At 43.1% G+C, this 16,960-nt stretch overlaps 1 protein-coding gene across 2 annotated transcripts; it reads left to right on the forward strand.

The window, feature by feature from the left end:
* Window positions 1–5,411: 5,411 nt before the first annotated feature.
* On the forward strand, window positions 5,412–15,238 carry LOC106536100 (cyclic nucleotide-gated channel cone photoreceptor subunit alpha). 2 transcript variants are annotated; one of them, XM_014033276.1, is made up of 7 exons: window positions 5,412–5,575; window positions 9,268–9,468; window positions 10,196–10,252; window positions 11,034–11,132; window positions 12,156–12,257; window positions 12,336–12,442; window positions 12,860–15,238. In XM_014033276.1, exons 2-7 carry the CDS (start codon window positions 9,458–9,460, stop codon window positions 14,212–14,214), a joined length of 1,731 nt encoding a protein of 576 aa, XP_013888730.1. In that variant the 5' UTR covers window positions 5,412–5,575; window positions 9,268–9,457; the 3' UTR covers window positions 14,215–15,238. The 2 variants fall into 2 exon arrangements, with proteins under 2 accessions (XP_013888730.1, XP_013888729.1); XM_014033275.1 differs by having other exon boundaries at window positions 9,319–9,468.
* The last annotated feature ends 1,722 nt before the right edge of the window (window positions 15,239–16,960 follow it).

The raw sequence follows: 16,960 nt of genomic DNA on the forward strand, positions 1-16,960 counted from the left end.
GTTATTAACGACGTTTGTGTACTCAGACCTGTAATATTTGGGGTCACAGGATTTTGCCCTGGATATTTTGTGGGTCAGAAGATAAAAAGGTTGGGAACCACTGGTCTACACCACAGGCAGAGACTACCTGACCAGGCAGGACCTGTCGGACTCGGTCCACATGAAGGACTCAGTTCTTGTAGTCCTGACCTTGGTCCTCTTCCTGTGTTTACAGTTTTTATGTTCCTGGTCTTGTTTCCTGTTCCTGTGACCTTTCATACAGACTGAAGCATTTTTACACCAGTTAACATGTTTTCACACATAACGACACTGAAAACTGTGTTTTTGTGAATGTGGTCTACAGAGTCCAGTCCACAGGATCCAGGACCTSCTTCACATGTCAACATGAGAGACAAACCTGGACTGAACAGAGAAGTTCTGTGTCAGAGGAAACAGGACCGCCTGACCCGAACCACAGAACCAAGATGGCCGTCAGAGCTAAAGGACTTCTGCTGCTCCTCAGCCGACAGTCAGACTTCGGCTGTGGGGTGGTAGTAGCTGAGAGTCGGGTCTCCACATATTTTTAATCAAACCTGATCCGGACTCAGAAACGGGTCAGTGAGCCGAGGAGGAGGAGCAGAGAGTCCACGAGTCCTGGTCCTGCTCAGAGTGTGCATGCAGGGTCTGGTTTCAGCTGCAGGTCCCTGGAGTTCCCGGGGGGGCGGGGGGGGGGGGAACTGGGCCTGATGCAGGTTTTATTTTACCGTCAGAGTCAGCAGCTGCTTATTAAACCACATTCCAGCTGATCCTGCCGGCTTCACAGCTAAAGTTTAGCTGACAGACAGAAGGAGCTGCAGCAGGWTCAGGTCTGTCCAGGAGCTGCTCAGATATTACGCTAACACACCTCAGGAGCAGACTGGTTTGTCCTTCTGTTCCTGCTGGTGTGAGGCCAGCTGAGCTGGACTTCAGCAGCAGAAACACAAACCGTCTCCAGTTTCTCAGAGGGGAGAAGACGGAGCTGCAGCGGGTCGCACAGCTGCTCACAGCACCACAGGTCAGCCCCACTGTTCTGAGCCGAGGCTCGGGTGTCCTGCAGACCTCTGAGACCCCCACACACCTGGACCCCCACCAGTGTCAGGACCTAAAACTGGTTACCTGCTGACACGACAGCTGGAGACGTTCAGGGGTGAAGCTGAAAGAAGCACAACACTAGCTAAAAGCTAAAACACAAGCTTAACAACAAACCGTCTCTAAAAATAACTATAAAGAATATTAATTAAAAACAAAAAAGTCAGCTAAACTTAAAAATATATAATTTAAAAAAACAAACTAGTAGCTAAATAACAGAATGTCGCTAAAAGAGCAAAAGACTTGTTAGAAAGGATCCTAATCCTATCTTAGACATAAGAGTAGCATCATTTTATACTAATAATTATAACAGTCACTAAAATTAGCCGAATGGTAGCAAAAAGCTAAAAGTAGCTGAATGGTAGCTAACAGTTACAGGTTACAGAATGCTACAGAAAAACTAGCTACAATTATAATAATGAAACGGCTAACTAAAAGCTAACAGTTATTAAAATCCAAATATAGCAGCTAAAGTAGCACAGTAGTAGCTGCAAAGAAAAGAAAAACTACTTAAAAAAGAACAAACATTTGAACTTTTTTATGAGTACAAATGGTAAATACAAAAATTTAATAAGAATAAAAAAATTAAGAAATATAATTTTTAACACTGGTTAATCCAGTGTTAATCCTGAATTATCTCTGGAGTTAAAGTCCTGCCATAATGTTGCACACAAATAAAAACCTGTTTCACACAAATAAAACTGGTTTCACTCAAATAAAACTGGTTTCACACAAATAAAACTGGTTTCACACAAATAAAGCTTACTGTGTTTAAAAAGTATCCTGAAGTACAAGATGATCTCTCCTCACATAAAAACATTCAGACTCTGCAGAAAGTTTCTGCCAAAAGTCACATGAAACCTTTCAGATAGAATCAGGTGTTCTCCTCCTCGACAGCAGGGGGCGCCATCATCAGCTGAAGCCAAGGAGGTTCTRTAGAACAACTGGAGTGTGCAGAAACCAGGTGACCGTGTGATCGGCTGGTGAAGCTAACAGCTAATGCTAAACAGTCAAGAGTCTGGATTTACCATTACTGTACATGTTGACACCAGAGCTTCTCTCCTTCTCTGTAAGGAGAGTCCAGACTCCTGTGGAGGAAACTCATTTCAGCTGCTTGTATCTGTGATCTCGTTCTTTCGGTCTCTACCCAAAGCTCGTGACCATAGGTGAGGGTAGGAACGTAGACTGATCGGTAAACAGAGAGCTTTGTTTTACAGCTCAGCWCCTCTTCACCACAACAGACCAGTAAAGACTCTGTAAAGCTGGATCGATCCGTCCATCAGTGTCACGCTCCATTCTTCCCTCACTGTGAACAACAYCCTGAGATACCTGAACTCCTCTACCTGAGGCAGAACTTCATCCACAACCTGGAGAGACCAATCCACCCTTCTCAGACTCAGGACCATGGACTCAGRTTTGGAGGTGCTGATCCTCATCCCAGCTGGAACCRCTCCAGTGAAGATACTGGTGCAATGAYRCCAWCAGAACCACATCATCTACAAACAGCAGAGAGGAAACCCTGAGGCCAGCGGACCAGACTCCCTCCACCCCCACTGCAGCCCTGGTGGAGTCCAACTCCCACTCTGAAGGGGTCCAGTTTACTACCAGCAATGTGAACCAAACTCCTGTACCACACAAAGACTTAATGGTCCACAACAACAGACCCACAATCTCACACTCACGTAGCACTMCCACAGTGTACCTCGAGGAACACGGTCAAATGCCTTCYTAAAGTCCATAACACACATGTAGACTGGATTATAAACYCCCATGACCCCTCGAGGACCCTAGTGAGGGTAAAGAGTTGGTCCAGTGTCCCACGGCCACATTGTCCCCCCAGAACCTGAGGTTTGACCATCGACTGGACTCTCTTCTCCAGGACCCCTGAGAAGACCCTACCAGGGAGAGTGACGCCCCAGAGYAAACCCTCCTGCCCCCATGTTAAAGAGAGGGACCACCCCAGTCTGCCAACGTGACCTGGCCTGTTGTCACAGACGTACACAAGTCAGGCCAAGTCACGTGATCGTCCCAAATTATAACGTGTGACATCTCATAAACTACAGCAGCACAAACAGCYGTTTCAACGACACAAACYGCTCAAACAAGCACAACACAATTCAACTAGTTTGGTTCAYTTTGGAGCGAGTGGGCAGGGTGGTGACCCCTGAATGACCTTTACAAATAATCTGTAATATTTAAAAAACCAGAGCAGCACAAACGAAGCACTAACCTCTCATCTTATTTTACCTTTTTTTTTTCCTGTGGTTCATTTATGGGAGGGGTTGGCTTCACTCAGCACAAGAACAAACGTGTGTGTGTGTGTGGGGGGGGTGGTCTAATTAATGGATTTAAATGATGAGTCACACCTGACTCAGCAGTTCATTAACAGTTCAGCAGCTCAGGGGACTCATCATGTTTTCACAGGTTTGATGCTGACGGTAAACTTTAACAATCAGCTGACAGGTTGGGGGTCCTGATGAAAGTGGGAGCTCCTGTTAGTTAACACTGACCTGTTTTCAACATCTCAGTGTTAACACTGACCTGTTTTNCCTGTTTTCAACATCTCAGTGTTAACACCTCTGACTTGTTCCCAGCCTGAGCTCAGAGCCGAAGCAGCCCGAGGGTCAGATTTGAGATTAGCCGAAGGTTCAGGAGGATTGTCCCACTCCTCTTTGAGCTGCAGGTGGATGATGTTTCCTTCAGATGGTCTCATAAGAGGATTTCCTCAGACTCCAGTCGGTCCTGATCATTCAGGACCMGATCAGACAAACCAGAAACCCACAGCCTGGTTGGAAGAACTTTACATTATTAAACCACCTGTTATTAGAATGCTGAGTCATCATTCACATTTAAAACACTTGTTTAAGGTCAGCTTTCTTCTGTAGCTTTTATTTTTGCCTTTTAAATAAAGTCAACTATGACTTAAAAAGATATTTACATTTTTCTGTGCAGTAAATTGGTTTCAGCGTACCTGCTCTGATTTAAATGTCCTGTGCTGTTTACACATTAGTTATCATTTTTAGCCACCTTTTTTTTTTAGCTGTTTACAAGCTTTTATCACAGCCTGGATGCGGACCCGTCCGGTCCAGGCTGTGAGGTTTCCCTTTGACCAAACTGGGCAAAAAGCTCACAGTCCAGCACTGGTTCCTAATGGAAGCACCAGAACGTTCTGTCTGACCAGTTAGTTTTAGACCAAAGATGTTAGTTAAATGTTAGTGAGGACACTGCCTGTTGTTGACGTCTGTACAGCCTGTTCTCTGCTGAGAGAAATGATTTACTGAAAACTTATTAAGACRATTCAGACAAAAAATAAATATATAACGCTGAGTTTAGTTAAGTATCTCAACAGAAATATCTATAATCAATCACTGTGGTTTCACATTTCAATTTCAAGAAATAATTTGCATTAAAACAAGAGAACATTGTCTGTAATTTTCTTAAACATTCATAAGATTATGAATAAAAGAAAATTATTCTGTTTGTTTGATTAAGAAGAAGAAAATGTCTCTTTACTGTTTAAGAAAACCTGTTGTGGCTTTAACTGGAGGCCTTAGCTCAAGGACAGTTTTACATGTTTGTTTCACCAGGGGTGACCGCTACACACCATGAGGACTTAGCCACAGTCTAGCTTTTAGCTCTCGTTTGGCTATTTGTATTTCCTCTATACCTGCATGTTAGCATCTGTTTCGCTATGCTTTTCATCATCACTGTGAGCTTTTTTCCTAGAGTAAAAGTTACATTTCTGTTTTTATCTTTAACATTTTTTATGGTTTTGCTATTTGCTTATATTTTTGTTTTCTGTTTATTTTTGTCTCTGTTTTCTTTATTTTAGACTTTATGCTTTTTTACCTGCTTGGTTTAACAGTAACAACACAGTTTTCCCTCCTTCAGTTAAGTTTGAGACATACAGCATCCAAACTGAAGAGAACAGGACCAAACACAGAACCTTGTGGGACCTCAAACATCCAAACTGAAAAGAACAGGACCAAACACAGAACCGTGTGGGACCTCGAGCATCCAAACTGAAGAGAACAGGACCAAACACAGAACCTTGTGGGACCTCGAGCATCCAAACTGAAGAGAACAGGACCAAGCACAGAACCATGTGGGACCTCATGGAATTTGTTAAAATTTCAGATTTAGATTTTCATTTGAACAGCTGAGAACAAAACAAAGTTTAAGATTTTATTAAAGTAACACAAACTGTTGAAAAGCAGAAACTGAGACAGTTATCTTCATTAGATGCTCCTCCTCCTCCTCTCCCTCCTCCTCTCCCTCCTCCTCTCCCTCATCCTCTCCCTCCTCCTCTGTCGGTGGATGAACACAAGCAGCTCCTCCAGCAGCAGAGGAAGATCCTGGTTCTGTGTCAGAGGACAAACATGATCTGGGACCTCCTGGTCTAATGGATGAGAAGAATTAATTGCTAATTGGGAGCTGGTATGACTTCATCTTCATCACTCATATTCAGGTAAATCCACACTCCTCAGTCTGCTGGAAGAGGCAGGGAGCAGGTCCAGCTTAACAAGTCACGTTGGGCTGGACATCTAATTTTAGCTGATTTAATCTGGGAGAAAAGGATTTGAGTAAACTGTGCAGGAGAGGCAACTTAACGAGTTAATGAGCAACACAAACAAGCTACTTTTACCCACAGCACTAACATTTCATGATTTTTATTTATTTCCACTGACTGACAGCTGAAGTCAGGTTCAAATATCAGAGAAATTCATTTTTCTGAGAAAATGTAGCRTCAACGCTAAAAGAAACACAAAACAAACTAAAACCTAAAGAGAAGTAGGAGGACAAAAGAAGTAAAAAGTTAGCYGAAAATTCGAAAAAGCAATACGTGAGCAAAAAAAAATAGAGAATGGATTAAAAAAACACAAACTAGCTAAAAACTACAAACAGCAAAAGGCAGCTAAAAGTAACAGCTATTAAAAAGGAAGAATAGCAACATTTTACCAAAAATTGAAAAGCAACAAAATGCTGGCTTAAAAGCATACAAATGTCAGCTAAGAGGAACTAGTAGACTAACTTGGCGTTCAGAGGAGTCGGACACTTTTTGCTTTCTCTCCTGAACCTGTCCCTCCTTCCCTGCTTTGCGTGTCAAGCCTTTCATCCTATCATCTGAAAACAAAAGGAGTTATGGATTTGGTCAACTGGTCTCTGTACACAATTGACACAATTTTTTCCACACTGAGATCAGAGTGAGGGGAGCACAGCTGTCCCAGTGGAACGGTGGTGGCCGGGTGAGTGTCTGGTTCTTGCGGGTGGAACCTCATCTGTTTGGCCCTGCTTTCCATTGAAGACGTCAAAGATCTGTTCATATTTGGATTTATGATGACTGGATTCCTGCTGATCGGCTGTGGAGGAGTCCTGGTTTATCGGAAAATGAAAGCGATCCTGACAGCAGTCTGGGCCTGTGAAAAGCTGTCAGGAACCTTGGATTGAATCTCCTGTACTGGTAACGCACACATTCAGATGTTGGGGGATATAAGTCGCAAACTGGACGTGATTCTGACGAGAATCACTGTTCAGCAGCGTGCATGTGAGATGTAGGATTACACCCGGGTGAAGTTTCAGACGGAAAGAGAGGCGAGGAGGTAATGAAATTTGGAACATTGGCATTTTCACCATCACAGAGATGCAGTTACAGACTTAAAACAGCAAAAAAAAAAAAAAAATCCAGGCTGCTTGTCCCAAACAATTATGTCTTTTGGATCCCTGCAGCTTCTGACCTTGGCGGCAGTTCCAAAACTCCCCTGGATGACACATGAGAGAAAGGTTTGTCTCCCCATCCCCTACCCATATCACCCGTGGGTGGATCATTCTGAAGGCCACGATGGGTGGAGACAGAGAACTGACTCTAGTGATTTGTGCTTTGGTTGATAACTTGTTTTGGACTCTGGATGTCTTTGACTGGTTCCAACATGGAGTACTATCCTGGAATGTCACCGGCTCCGCTGAACCCCACCCCATACCATGTGTTTGACCCCCACCCCCTCCCTTAGCTGCCTTACTACGCGAGTGGCTTTTTTTGAGCSTATGTGTCTGTGTAAACATAGGATCAGAGCATCTTTTTTTTAAACTCACCTTTCCTATTGTGTGTATTCCAAGCTGCAAAAGGTAGCACACCATTGTGCGAAAGACTGTGAACATTCATTCCCCCATGTTTGTTATGTGTTTCTTTCTCCGAACAGATGTTCTGAACTGCAATTTCGTTCTGCATTGCATCTTTGATGTTGTGTGTGAATGACAATAAATGCTTCTGATTCTGATAAAGGCTAGCTAAATTCAGCAAACTGCTAACTAAACTTAACAAAAGATTAACCAAAAGTAACCAAAAGTCAAACCCAGAAAAATGCAAGCTAAAACTAAAAAAACATACTATAAGCTAAAAGTAGCCTCAGGCTAACTAAAGGCAGATCAGGCCAGCTAAAAACCCATATCAAAATGTCAATTATAAGCTTAAAGTAGCTAGCTAAAAATCAACAATAGGCTAGTTATAAGCTGAAAAAGCTAAAAGCTAATAGAGTAGCTAAGTTATGGGGTGCTGTTTGTAAAGTTACACAGTCATAAATTACCAGCAATATTTTTGCTTTATTTAGCCTTTCATAAGAAAAAAAATAGGGGTTTATTTTTCAAAGTCAGATTTTCACCATGTTATTCATAGATTTATAAATGTCATGTTTATACAATAAATATTTAACTTACAAAGTAAATCTTTAGTTAGCAAGCTAAATATTTAGTTTTTTAACTAAATATTTAAGTTGCAGAATCAGGATTTTTATTGTCCTTCACACACAACATCAAGATGCAGTGCAGAACGAAATTTGCAGTTTAGAACATCCGTCCGGAGAAACACACACATGACAAACATGGGTGAACGAATGTCCAAGGTCTTTCGCAACTTAGTGCGCTACCTTTGCAGTTAAGAATACACACACAATAGGAAGGTGAGTTTAAAAAAAGAGCTTTGATCCTGTGTTTTATACAGAAAACACACAAACATACGCTMAAAAAAACTACTCTTGACAGTGCAGTTAGCTAAGGAGGGGAGGGGTTCAGCGGAGCCAGTGACATTCAGGGAAGAACTCCGTGTTGGAACCAATCAGAAGACCTCCAGAGTCCAAACAAGTTGTTATCACTCAAAGCACAAATCATCAGAGTTCAGGTCTCTGTTTCCACCCAACGCGGCCTTCAGACCGATCCAAGTGTGGGTGAAGCGGGTAGGGATGGTGGGGAGTCAAGGCTTTCTTTTCACGTGTCATTCCAGGGAGGTTTTATCAGCTTGCRTCCAAGGTCACAGCTGCAGGAATTCAAAGATAAACAATAGTTTTGGGGCAAGCAGCCTGTTTTCACTGCTTTGAGTCTTAACTGCGCCTCTGTGTTGCGAAAAATGCCAATATTCCAAATTTCATTACCACCTCGCCTCTCCCGTCTGAAACTTCACCCAGGTGTAGCCTCAATCCTCACGGGCACGCTGCTAAACTGTGATCCTCGTCAGAATCACGTCCAGTTTGCGATTTATATCCCCCAGTATCTGAGTCTGTGTGTTTCCATTAAGGGAGATTCCATCCAAGGTCCCTGACAGCTTTTCACAGGCCCGGACTGCTGTCAGGATCGTTTTCATTTTCTGATAAACCAGGACTCCTCCACARCCAATCAGCAGGAATCCAGTCATCATAAAYCCAAATATATACAGATCTTCCACGTCTTCAATGGAAAGCGGTGCCAAATAGACGAGGTTCAATCCCCAAGAACCAGACACTCACCCGGCCACCACCGTTCCACTGGGACAGTTGCACTCCCCACGCTCCAATCTCAGTGTGGAAAAAAGTGTCGATTGTGTTCAGAGACCAGTTGACCAAATCCAGAATTCCTTTTGTTTTCGGATGATAGGATGAAAGACTTGACCCAGCTGCAAAGCTGGGAAGGAGGGACAGGTTCGGGAGAGAGAACAAAAAGTGTCCGACTCCTCTGAAGGCCAAGCAGAAAAAAAAGTTGCAAGTTAAATAYTGACAAATGTTACAGGTAGCTGTGATGGACTGAAAGGCCCAGGTCTCCTTTGATGGACTTGTTTAGGAYTGAACAAGGACTCGTTCAGAACTAAATGAAATGAACAACAATTCTGGTCTAACTGTCCCTTGTCCTGTCTCACAGTGATGGACACTAAGAATCAATGTCTTTATTTGGGATTGGACTTCTGTCCAGGTGAGACCCACATCAGGAGCTCAGGACTGTTCAGTTTAACCTCTCTGGTCTGCTGATGGTCCTTTGACCAAAGGTGTGTGGGTTACTCAGAGAGCAGCAGCACCAGTCCAGGAGAGTCTGGACCAGGACAGCCAGCAGCATGGGGAGCAGGTGAGTCCTCAACCTGGGACATTCAACTGCTGTGAGATGTCAGACATAGAGTTGTGCCACTGGATGAGAAACTGGAGTCATAATTAAGTAATTTCTTTAGCTGATGAATCTCCAAAAAGATTCATTGGAAAAAAAAAATATATATATAGGAGCTACAAGCTCATCCAACAGAATAAATGCTCATTTAAGATAATTATRTCTCTTTCATGGTCCTTTGATTCAGTTTCTCTGACTCCTTTAGTTTCCATCAGGAACATTCAGATGTCCAAACTGAGCCTGAAAGTCTGTGTTCTTAAATCACAATAATAAATTAACAAAACATCTCATACCTAGCTCTGAAAACATAATCTGAAGTTTTAGTCTGGGACAAGTCATCCAAAACAGGGGCTGAAATTCCCTTTGGCATCATTCTAGACAAATATAAATTGAGTTTTTTTAAACCAACACTTACCAAACCAGCTTGTAATTGCCTACTTTCAACAAGCTGTCAAGATTTAGACATGTAAAATCTGAAAATAATAAGTCTGTATTGAAATATTCATCAATTTGATGACTCTCAGCTGAAACCACAACAAAACTTTGCTCAATATCTGTAAAACTATTTGAATTAGAGACATTTTTGTGTTTTCTAAGGTCAGCAGAATGTGGCAGCCATTTTGAATCAAGCTGACATCAAAAGTTCATTAGTTGTAAATCTCAAGACTACTGATTATTGTTTCTCTGACAGGGATAATCAGCGGCGTAAGGCCTCACACAACATGAACAACTCCAACAACAATGACGGGTAAGATTTACACAAGAACCTTGTGTTTGTGATTCTTTTATGGGTTTGTCTGCAAACAAACACTAACAATAATGCAAGGCTAGGTCTGGTTCTTTAGACTTGTGATTTGGGCTGTTCAGAGCTGGGATAGAGCAGAAGGGTAAAAGAGATCAAATAGATTAGCCACTGAGCTTTTTGTGCACTACAAAAAAAAAAAGACATCGATATTTCCTTAAATCATCTGACAGCAGAACTAAGCTTTCATTTAGTGGGTTAGTGTTTTTCACAAACTTTGAAAACCATCGTTAGCGGGCCAATTAGCTCCTGCTAAATTAGACTTTGCTAATTTTGCTAACAAGCCCGGTTTCCCTTCAAGCCACAGGTTCTCAAGAAATTCAGCAATAAACTTCTGGCAGGCCCAAGAGCTAATGYTATTCCACCTGGTGCCTCCAAGTCTACCACCATAGAGAGCTTTATCATGTTAGCTTGCATGCTAGTTAGCTGGTCACTACGCTTGTTTTCTACATTCTCAAGATCAGAAACAGTAGTACTCTGCTGAGTGAGTATGTGTTTTTACCACTTCCTTCTTAACTGACTTGGATATTTTCAACTCAGGTTTTGTGATGATTTCAGCTCAGAGGTAGTCCATTAGCTGGTTGCATCATTAGCACCTGGTTTTATCCATAAATCTAGATCTGGGGTCCAGAGGTGTGCTCCTTCTCTGCTGGTCCTGGTTTTTGTTCAAGACTCAACATTTATGACACAAAAGACCTACTCATTAGCTTCAGTTTGTCTGTTTCAGAAAGAAAGATGACAAGAAAGATGAGAAGAAAGATGACAAGAAGGACGACAAAAAAGACGGAAAGAAGGATGACAAGAAGGATGATAAGAAAGAAGAGCCGTAAGCCCAACAAAGATTCAACAAACAATAAGTGTGTCTTCACCACCACAGACTGGTACCACCTCACTGCAGTTAGCAGCTCAGTCCACCAACCATGGTCCTGTTCTGTTCCACTCATCAAGACCCAGAGATACTGGAACTCCTTCACTTTCWTAATCCAACCCTGTTCAGTCGAGGACTATGGTCCCAGACTGCTTTCCATAGGTACCTGCTGGAGGTCCTGGCTCGAAGAAACCAACAAAACCACATCATCCATCAAAAGAAGAGATGCAATACATAGCCGTCACACTGGAGACCCTTAGAGACTGGAGACAATGGGCCACTTTTACTGGAAACAAGTTCCTGTAATCTGGTTTACGGCTGGCACCTGTGGAGCAGAAAACCAAGGTAGTATTTATTTTAAAACGGGGACCAGGAAGTTCCAACTGTCATGGGATCACAGTTCTCAGCCTCTTGACCGATGGTTGAACTTCATATTCAGGAGAAGTTGTGGGGTTTGCATTAAATGTAAACCAGAGGACCAGATCTTCAGCCTTGAGGAGCTGCTAAAGGGGTCATGAGTATGACTCTCCAGTCGACATGAGTTTTGTGGACATGGAGAAGACTTATGACCATGTTGTGGGAACTAAAGCAGAGTCTGCATCCTCAGCACAAAGTTGGACTCCACCAGGATTGTCCTGTTTCTCTGATTCTGTTTGAAGTCTTCACTGTTGTGATCTCAAAGGCCTAGAGCGTAGAGGTCAGGTTTTGGAATCTCAGGGTTCCATCTCTTTGCAGATGATGTGGTTCTGTTGGAGTCTTCAAGCTGCGAAGTGGTTCCTCTAAATGTAAGATTGGACTGCTTCCTCCAGGTCGGGGCTAGAGGTCTCTGCCGGAGTTTCAAGTATCTCAGAGTCTTGTTATCAACAAATTGGAGCCTGATCTGAAATAATGAGGGTGTTGCTCCAGTCTGTAGTGGTGAAGAAAACACATAGTGTAATTTAGACAAGGAACAACAATCCTAACAATTGTGTCCTCCTTCAGGAAGGAGGTCTGGATCATGGATCCTGCCACAGATCTGTACTACTTCTGGCTCTACACCATATCAGTCTTTGTGTTTTACAACCTGAACTTTCTGGTGGCGAGGTCAGGATTAACATTGTTTAATATTCCACATAAATCTCAGTTATAATCTAACCTGGATCATGGTTTACCTTCATGTAGATCTTGTTTTAATGAACTGCAGTCCACATACTTAACTCTGTGGATGGTTCTGGACTACAGCTCAGACCTCATGTACTGCGCAGACATATTTGTTCGAGCCAGGACAGGTAAGTGCCCAATTCGTCCCTTCTTGTTTATAAACCCACCCCTATTTAGAAATAAATAGCTCAGATGTTATGAAAATGTAAATAAAACAGAAATCAGTGATTTGTGAAGCTTAGAAACCCAGATTATCTGGAGGAATCAAAGAGGCCAGTTCTAGAGGTTTTAGAGGGACTGAGACCTGTTAGAGATTTTAGAGGAGATGAAGATACCAGTTGTTGGGGGGTTTTAGAGGGACAGATGAGACCAGTTTGGGAGGTTTTGTGACCTGGAGATTAACTTTTGATATTTTATTTTAGTTGTTAATAAAATATGGTATGTGATTTTTCAATTCATTATTTATATTTTACACTTCAAAGCCCCATCTTTACCTGAACTATATAATACTTTTAAATGTTTATAATATTTTAATGTTTCAACAGGGTTTCTGGAACAAGGCCTGCTGGTAAAGGATGCAAAGGTCCTGAAAGAGGCCTACATGAAGACTCGTCAGTTTAAACTCGACATCTTGTCCGTTGTTCCTACAGACATTGTGTTCCTTAAAATTGGAATCAACAACCCTGAGTGGAGATTCAACCGTCTCCTCAGGCTGGCACGGCTCTTTGAGTTCTTTGATCGAACTGAAACGAGAACCAACTTTCCAAACATTTTTCGGATTGCTAACCTCGTCCTGTACATCATCATCATCATCCACTGGAACGCCTGCCTGTACTTTGCCATCTCCAAGGTGCTCGGCTGCGGCTCGGATACGTGGGTTTATCCGGACATCAAAAAACCTGTGAACGCTGCCCTGTTCAGGCAGTACATCTATTGCTTCTGGTGGTCCACGCTCACCTTGACCACGATTGGTGAGACCCCACCTCCAGTCAGGGACATAGAGTACTTTTTTGTTGTAGCCGACTTCCTGACTGGAGTCCTGATCTTTGCAACGATTGTAGGAAACGTTGGTGCCATGATCTCCAACATGAGTGCCGCACGCGTTGAGTTCCAGGCAAAGATCGACTCCATTAAGCAGTACATGCAGTTCCGGAAGGTCACCAAGGACCTGGAGCTCCGGGTGGTGAAGTGGTTCGACTACTTGTGGACTGAGGGGAAGAACTGCGATGAGAAGCAGGTGTTGAAGAACCTGCCCGACAAGCTGAAGGCAGAGATAGCCATCAATGTACACCTGGAGACACTGAGGAAAGTACGCATCTTTCAGGACTGCGAGGCGGGTCTGCTTGTGGAGCTGGTCCTGAAGCTGCAGCCTCAGGTCTTCAGTCCCGGGGACTACATTTGTAAAAAAGGTGACATYGGCAGGGAGATGTACATCATCAAAGGAGGAAAGCTGGCCGTGGTGGCAGATGACGGGATCACGCAGTTTGTGGTGCTCAGCGACGGTGCTTATTTTGGAGAGATCAGCATCCTGGGGATCAAAGGCAGCAAGGCGGGAAACCGAAGGACGGCCAACATCCGTAGTGTTGGCTACTCCGAYCTGTTTGCTCTCTCCAAGGACGATCTGATGGAGGTACTGATCGAGTACCCTGATGCTAAGTATGCCCTGGAGGAGAAGGGCAGGTCTATCCTGATGAAGGACAACCTCATAGATGAGTCTCTGATGGCCGCTGTAGATGCCAAAGACCTGGAGAACAAAGTCAATCAGATCGAGCACTGCGTGGACGTCATGACGAACAAGTTCAAAAAACTGGAGAGCCACTATGAATCCTTTCAACGCAAACTCAAACAGCGGCTCTGTAATTTATCCAACGAGGTCCGGATCCTGCGAGACGATGACTGAAGCCTTCTATCCAGACTCAGAAAACCTACCAGGATCAGGACACCTCTTCTTTTGGACCAAACTTATTAGATTAGTTTTTATTATCAAACAAAATTAAATAAAGTTGTGTTTAAGGTTGTCAGTCGTTTCTCTGCAGTAGACTTCATGAAGTTGATGTTGGTCAACATGAAACAAGTTCAGGTCAAACCTTAAAAACAATACTCCCGATCTCACGATCCAATGATCTTTTCTCATATTTCTTATYGTCTTAGAACTTGGTCCCAGACAACAGCAAATGTGTTAAAATCCACCAGGTCTCTCTTAAAAAAGACAAAGTTCTTGACAGACAACCTTATCATGTTCATTACTGTAAAATCATTGATAAATACAAGATCATGGACTTTGAAAATCATCAAAGATTCAGTGATTTAAGTTGTTTGTAGGGTCTTAAATGGACGAGCTCCTCTACCTTTAAATGATTTTATTCACAAATATACATCCAGAATGAATACTGTGTCTCAAACTTAAGGGGACTGTGTTGTTGCAAAGCAGAGAACTGAGTTTTGTCAAAAGGTGACGTCTATCAGAGGAACACTTAACTATCTCCAAGTTATTCCATTTTTTAAAAGAAACTTAAAGTTTGGCTAAAAAAATACAGTCATTCTCCTTTAACATAATTTAACTGTGTACCTTGTAGACTGAGGAGTTTGTGTTTGTTGGACTGTTGAATTTTGTCTGTTTTGTGCACTTGTTTTATGAATCGTTACCTTTTTATCTGCTCAGGACTATCGATGAAATTTAACTGTTGTGCTAATTCAAGCACATTTATATTCACAGAATATTGATTGTCCTTTTAAATAAATCAATGAAATTTGATTTTGTGCTATTTCTGAAATTTTGCCAACAGGCAAACTGGACTAAAAGGATCTGTTTTTCTGTGGACAAGTACTGCCACCTGCTGGATTTTTAAGAAAACTACAGGTTCAGCAATATGAAAAAAACTTTTGTTTCACCATTGGTTTAATAAAATGCTGAAATGTTGAAATCTTGATGTTTTTTTACTTCATTTATTAAAAACAACCAGAGGTTTCAGAACCTGGATCAGGTCCAGAACAGGTCTCATTTAGAACCATAAAAATCTGCCTTTTTACAAAGACAGAACGCTGAAGGACTGCTGCTGTTTATTGATGCAGTTAAAGTGAAGAGACACTTTATGACCACGGACATGACAGGACAGCTGAGACATGGAGACAAGAAGGACAAATAAGAAGTGATGGGACAAAAAGACAAGGCAGACAATAAGGACATGACAGGGACAATAAGGACATGACAGGGACAATAAGGACATGACAGGGACAATAAGGACATGACAGGGACAATAAGGACGACAGGGACAATAAGGACATGACAGGGACAATAAGGACACATAAGAATTGATGGAGACACAAAGGACATGGAGACAAGAACACAAGAGGAGACAGGGACACAAAAAGGACATGAGAGAAAGGAAGACAAAAACGACACAAGAAACCGAGGCAGTGAGGACACACATGGAGACAGGTACCAAACAGGAAGTCTTCCACAGTCAGGACAGCATGTCCAGCTTCAGGCTCAGGTTGGACACGTGTCCAATCTGCTGGTCTGAGCARGTCTTCAGGAGTCTGGACCTGATACCATCAGGACCTGCAGATTTCCATGGGTGGTCCCTGAGGGCAGGTGGGACATCCTCAGAAGGTATTCCTACGCCCCAAAAAGTAGTTCCTCCTAATAAACAATGTAAAAACTTAAATTTGTTGTTTGTCAAATATTTTGAGCTTTTTAATGTACGTTAATATCAGTGAGGTTTTTAATCCAGTCTGTGGGATGAAGTAATCCCTTCACAGGAAGTCTCTACCTGTTCCACCTGGTTCACCTGTAGAATTACTGCACAGTCTAAAGCTTTAAATACATCCAGACTTTATTTTGTTAGACTTCTACATCTACCGCTCCTCTGTAGTCGGGTCAACAGAGATCTCTGCAGCTCCTCGTGGGGACTCTGAGGTGTTCCCAGTCCAGTCCTGTCCTGTCTGCCCAGACCCCCCAACTGCACTCTGATATACAAACACTGTTTTTATTCAGAATCAACACAGGAAGACAGAGGAAATGAAACGCTCCAAACAATCATGGCAGCCTGTGGCCCAAAGAAAAACATTCTGAAAATGTCTAAGTGCACTTTACACAGCTCTAACCAGCAGTGTCCCCCCCCCAAGCCCCACCCCCACCCCACAGGAAGAGACAAACTGAGGCCCAGGAACAGGAAACAAGGACAGACATCATGTGCCATGCTGGACCAGAGGAGCTCCATCAAGCCGTGTGTGTGGACTAACTCACCTGGTCTGAGACTGGACCAGTACCAGAAGGGTTTCATAGATCAGGGTTACTTTAGCCCGGTTTGGTTCAATCAACGGTTTTTTATTAGCAGGACTTTGTCCCAGGTTTACACCCCTTCACGAGCAGACAGGAAGCTGTTCAACCTTAAAATAAATACGCAGGAAAGTGATGCTCTCTGTACACACGGACCAGGAGGGGACATGAAGACGTGACGGGGACAGGGGGGGACAGGGGGGTGTCTCTGTGCTAACACTGACTCATGTAGGATGATGCAGGCACAGCAGCAGAACTACCAGAGCTCACGTTCAACCGTTTCCCCTCCGAACACCCCCGACTCCTGTCACCGCTCAGACTGATGGAGGTAGGGGGCGGGGAGTCTGTTAGAGTGGGCGGGGCC

This window comes from Austrofundulus limnaeus, unplaced genomic scaffold, assembly GCF_001266775.1.
Source record: "Austrofundulus limnaeus strain Quisiro unplaced genomic scaffold, Austrofundulus_limnaeus-1.0 Scaffold1685, whole genome shotgun sequence".
Taxonomy (NCBI): domain Eukaryota; kingdom Metazoa; phylum Chordata; class Actinopteri; order Cyprinodontiformes; family Rivulidae; genus Austrofundulus; species Austrofundulus limnaeus.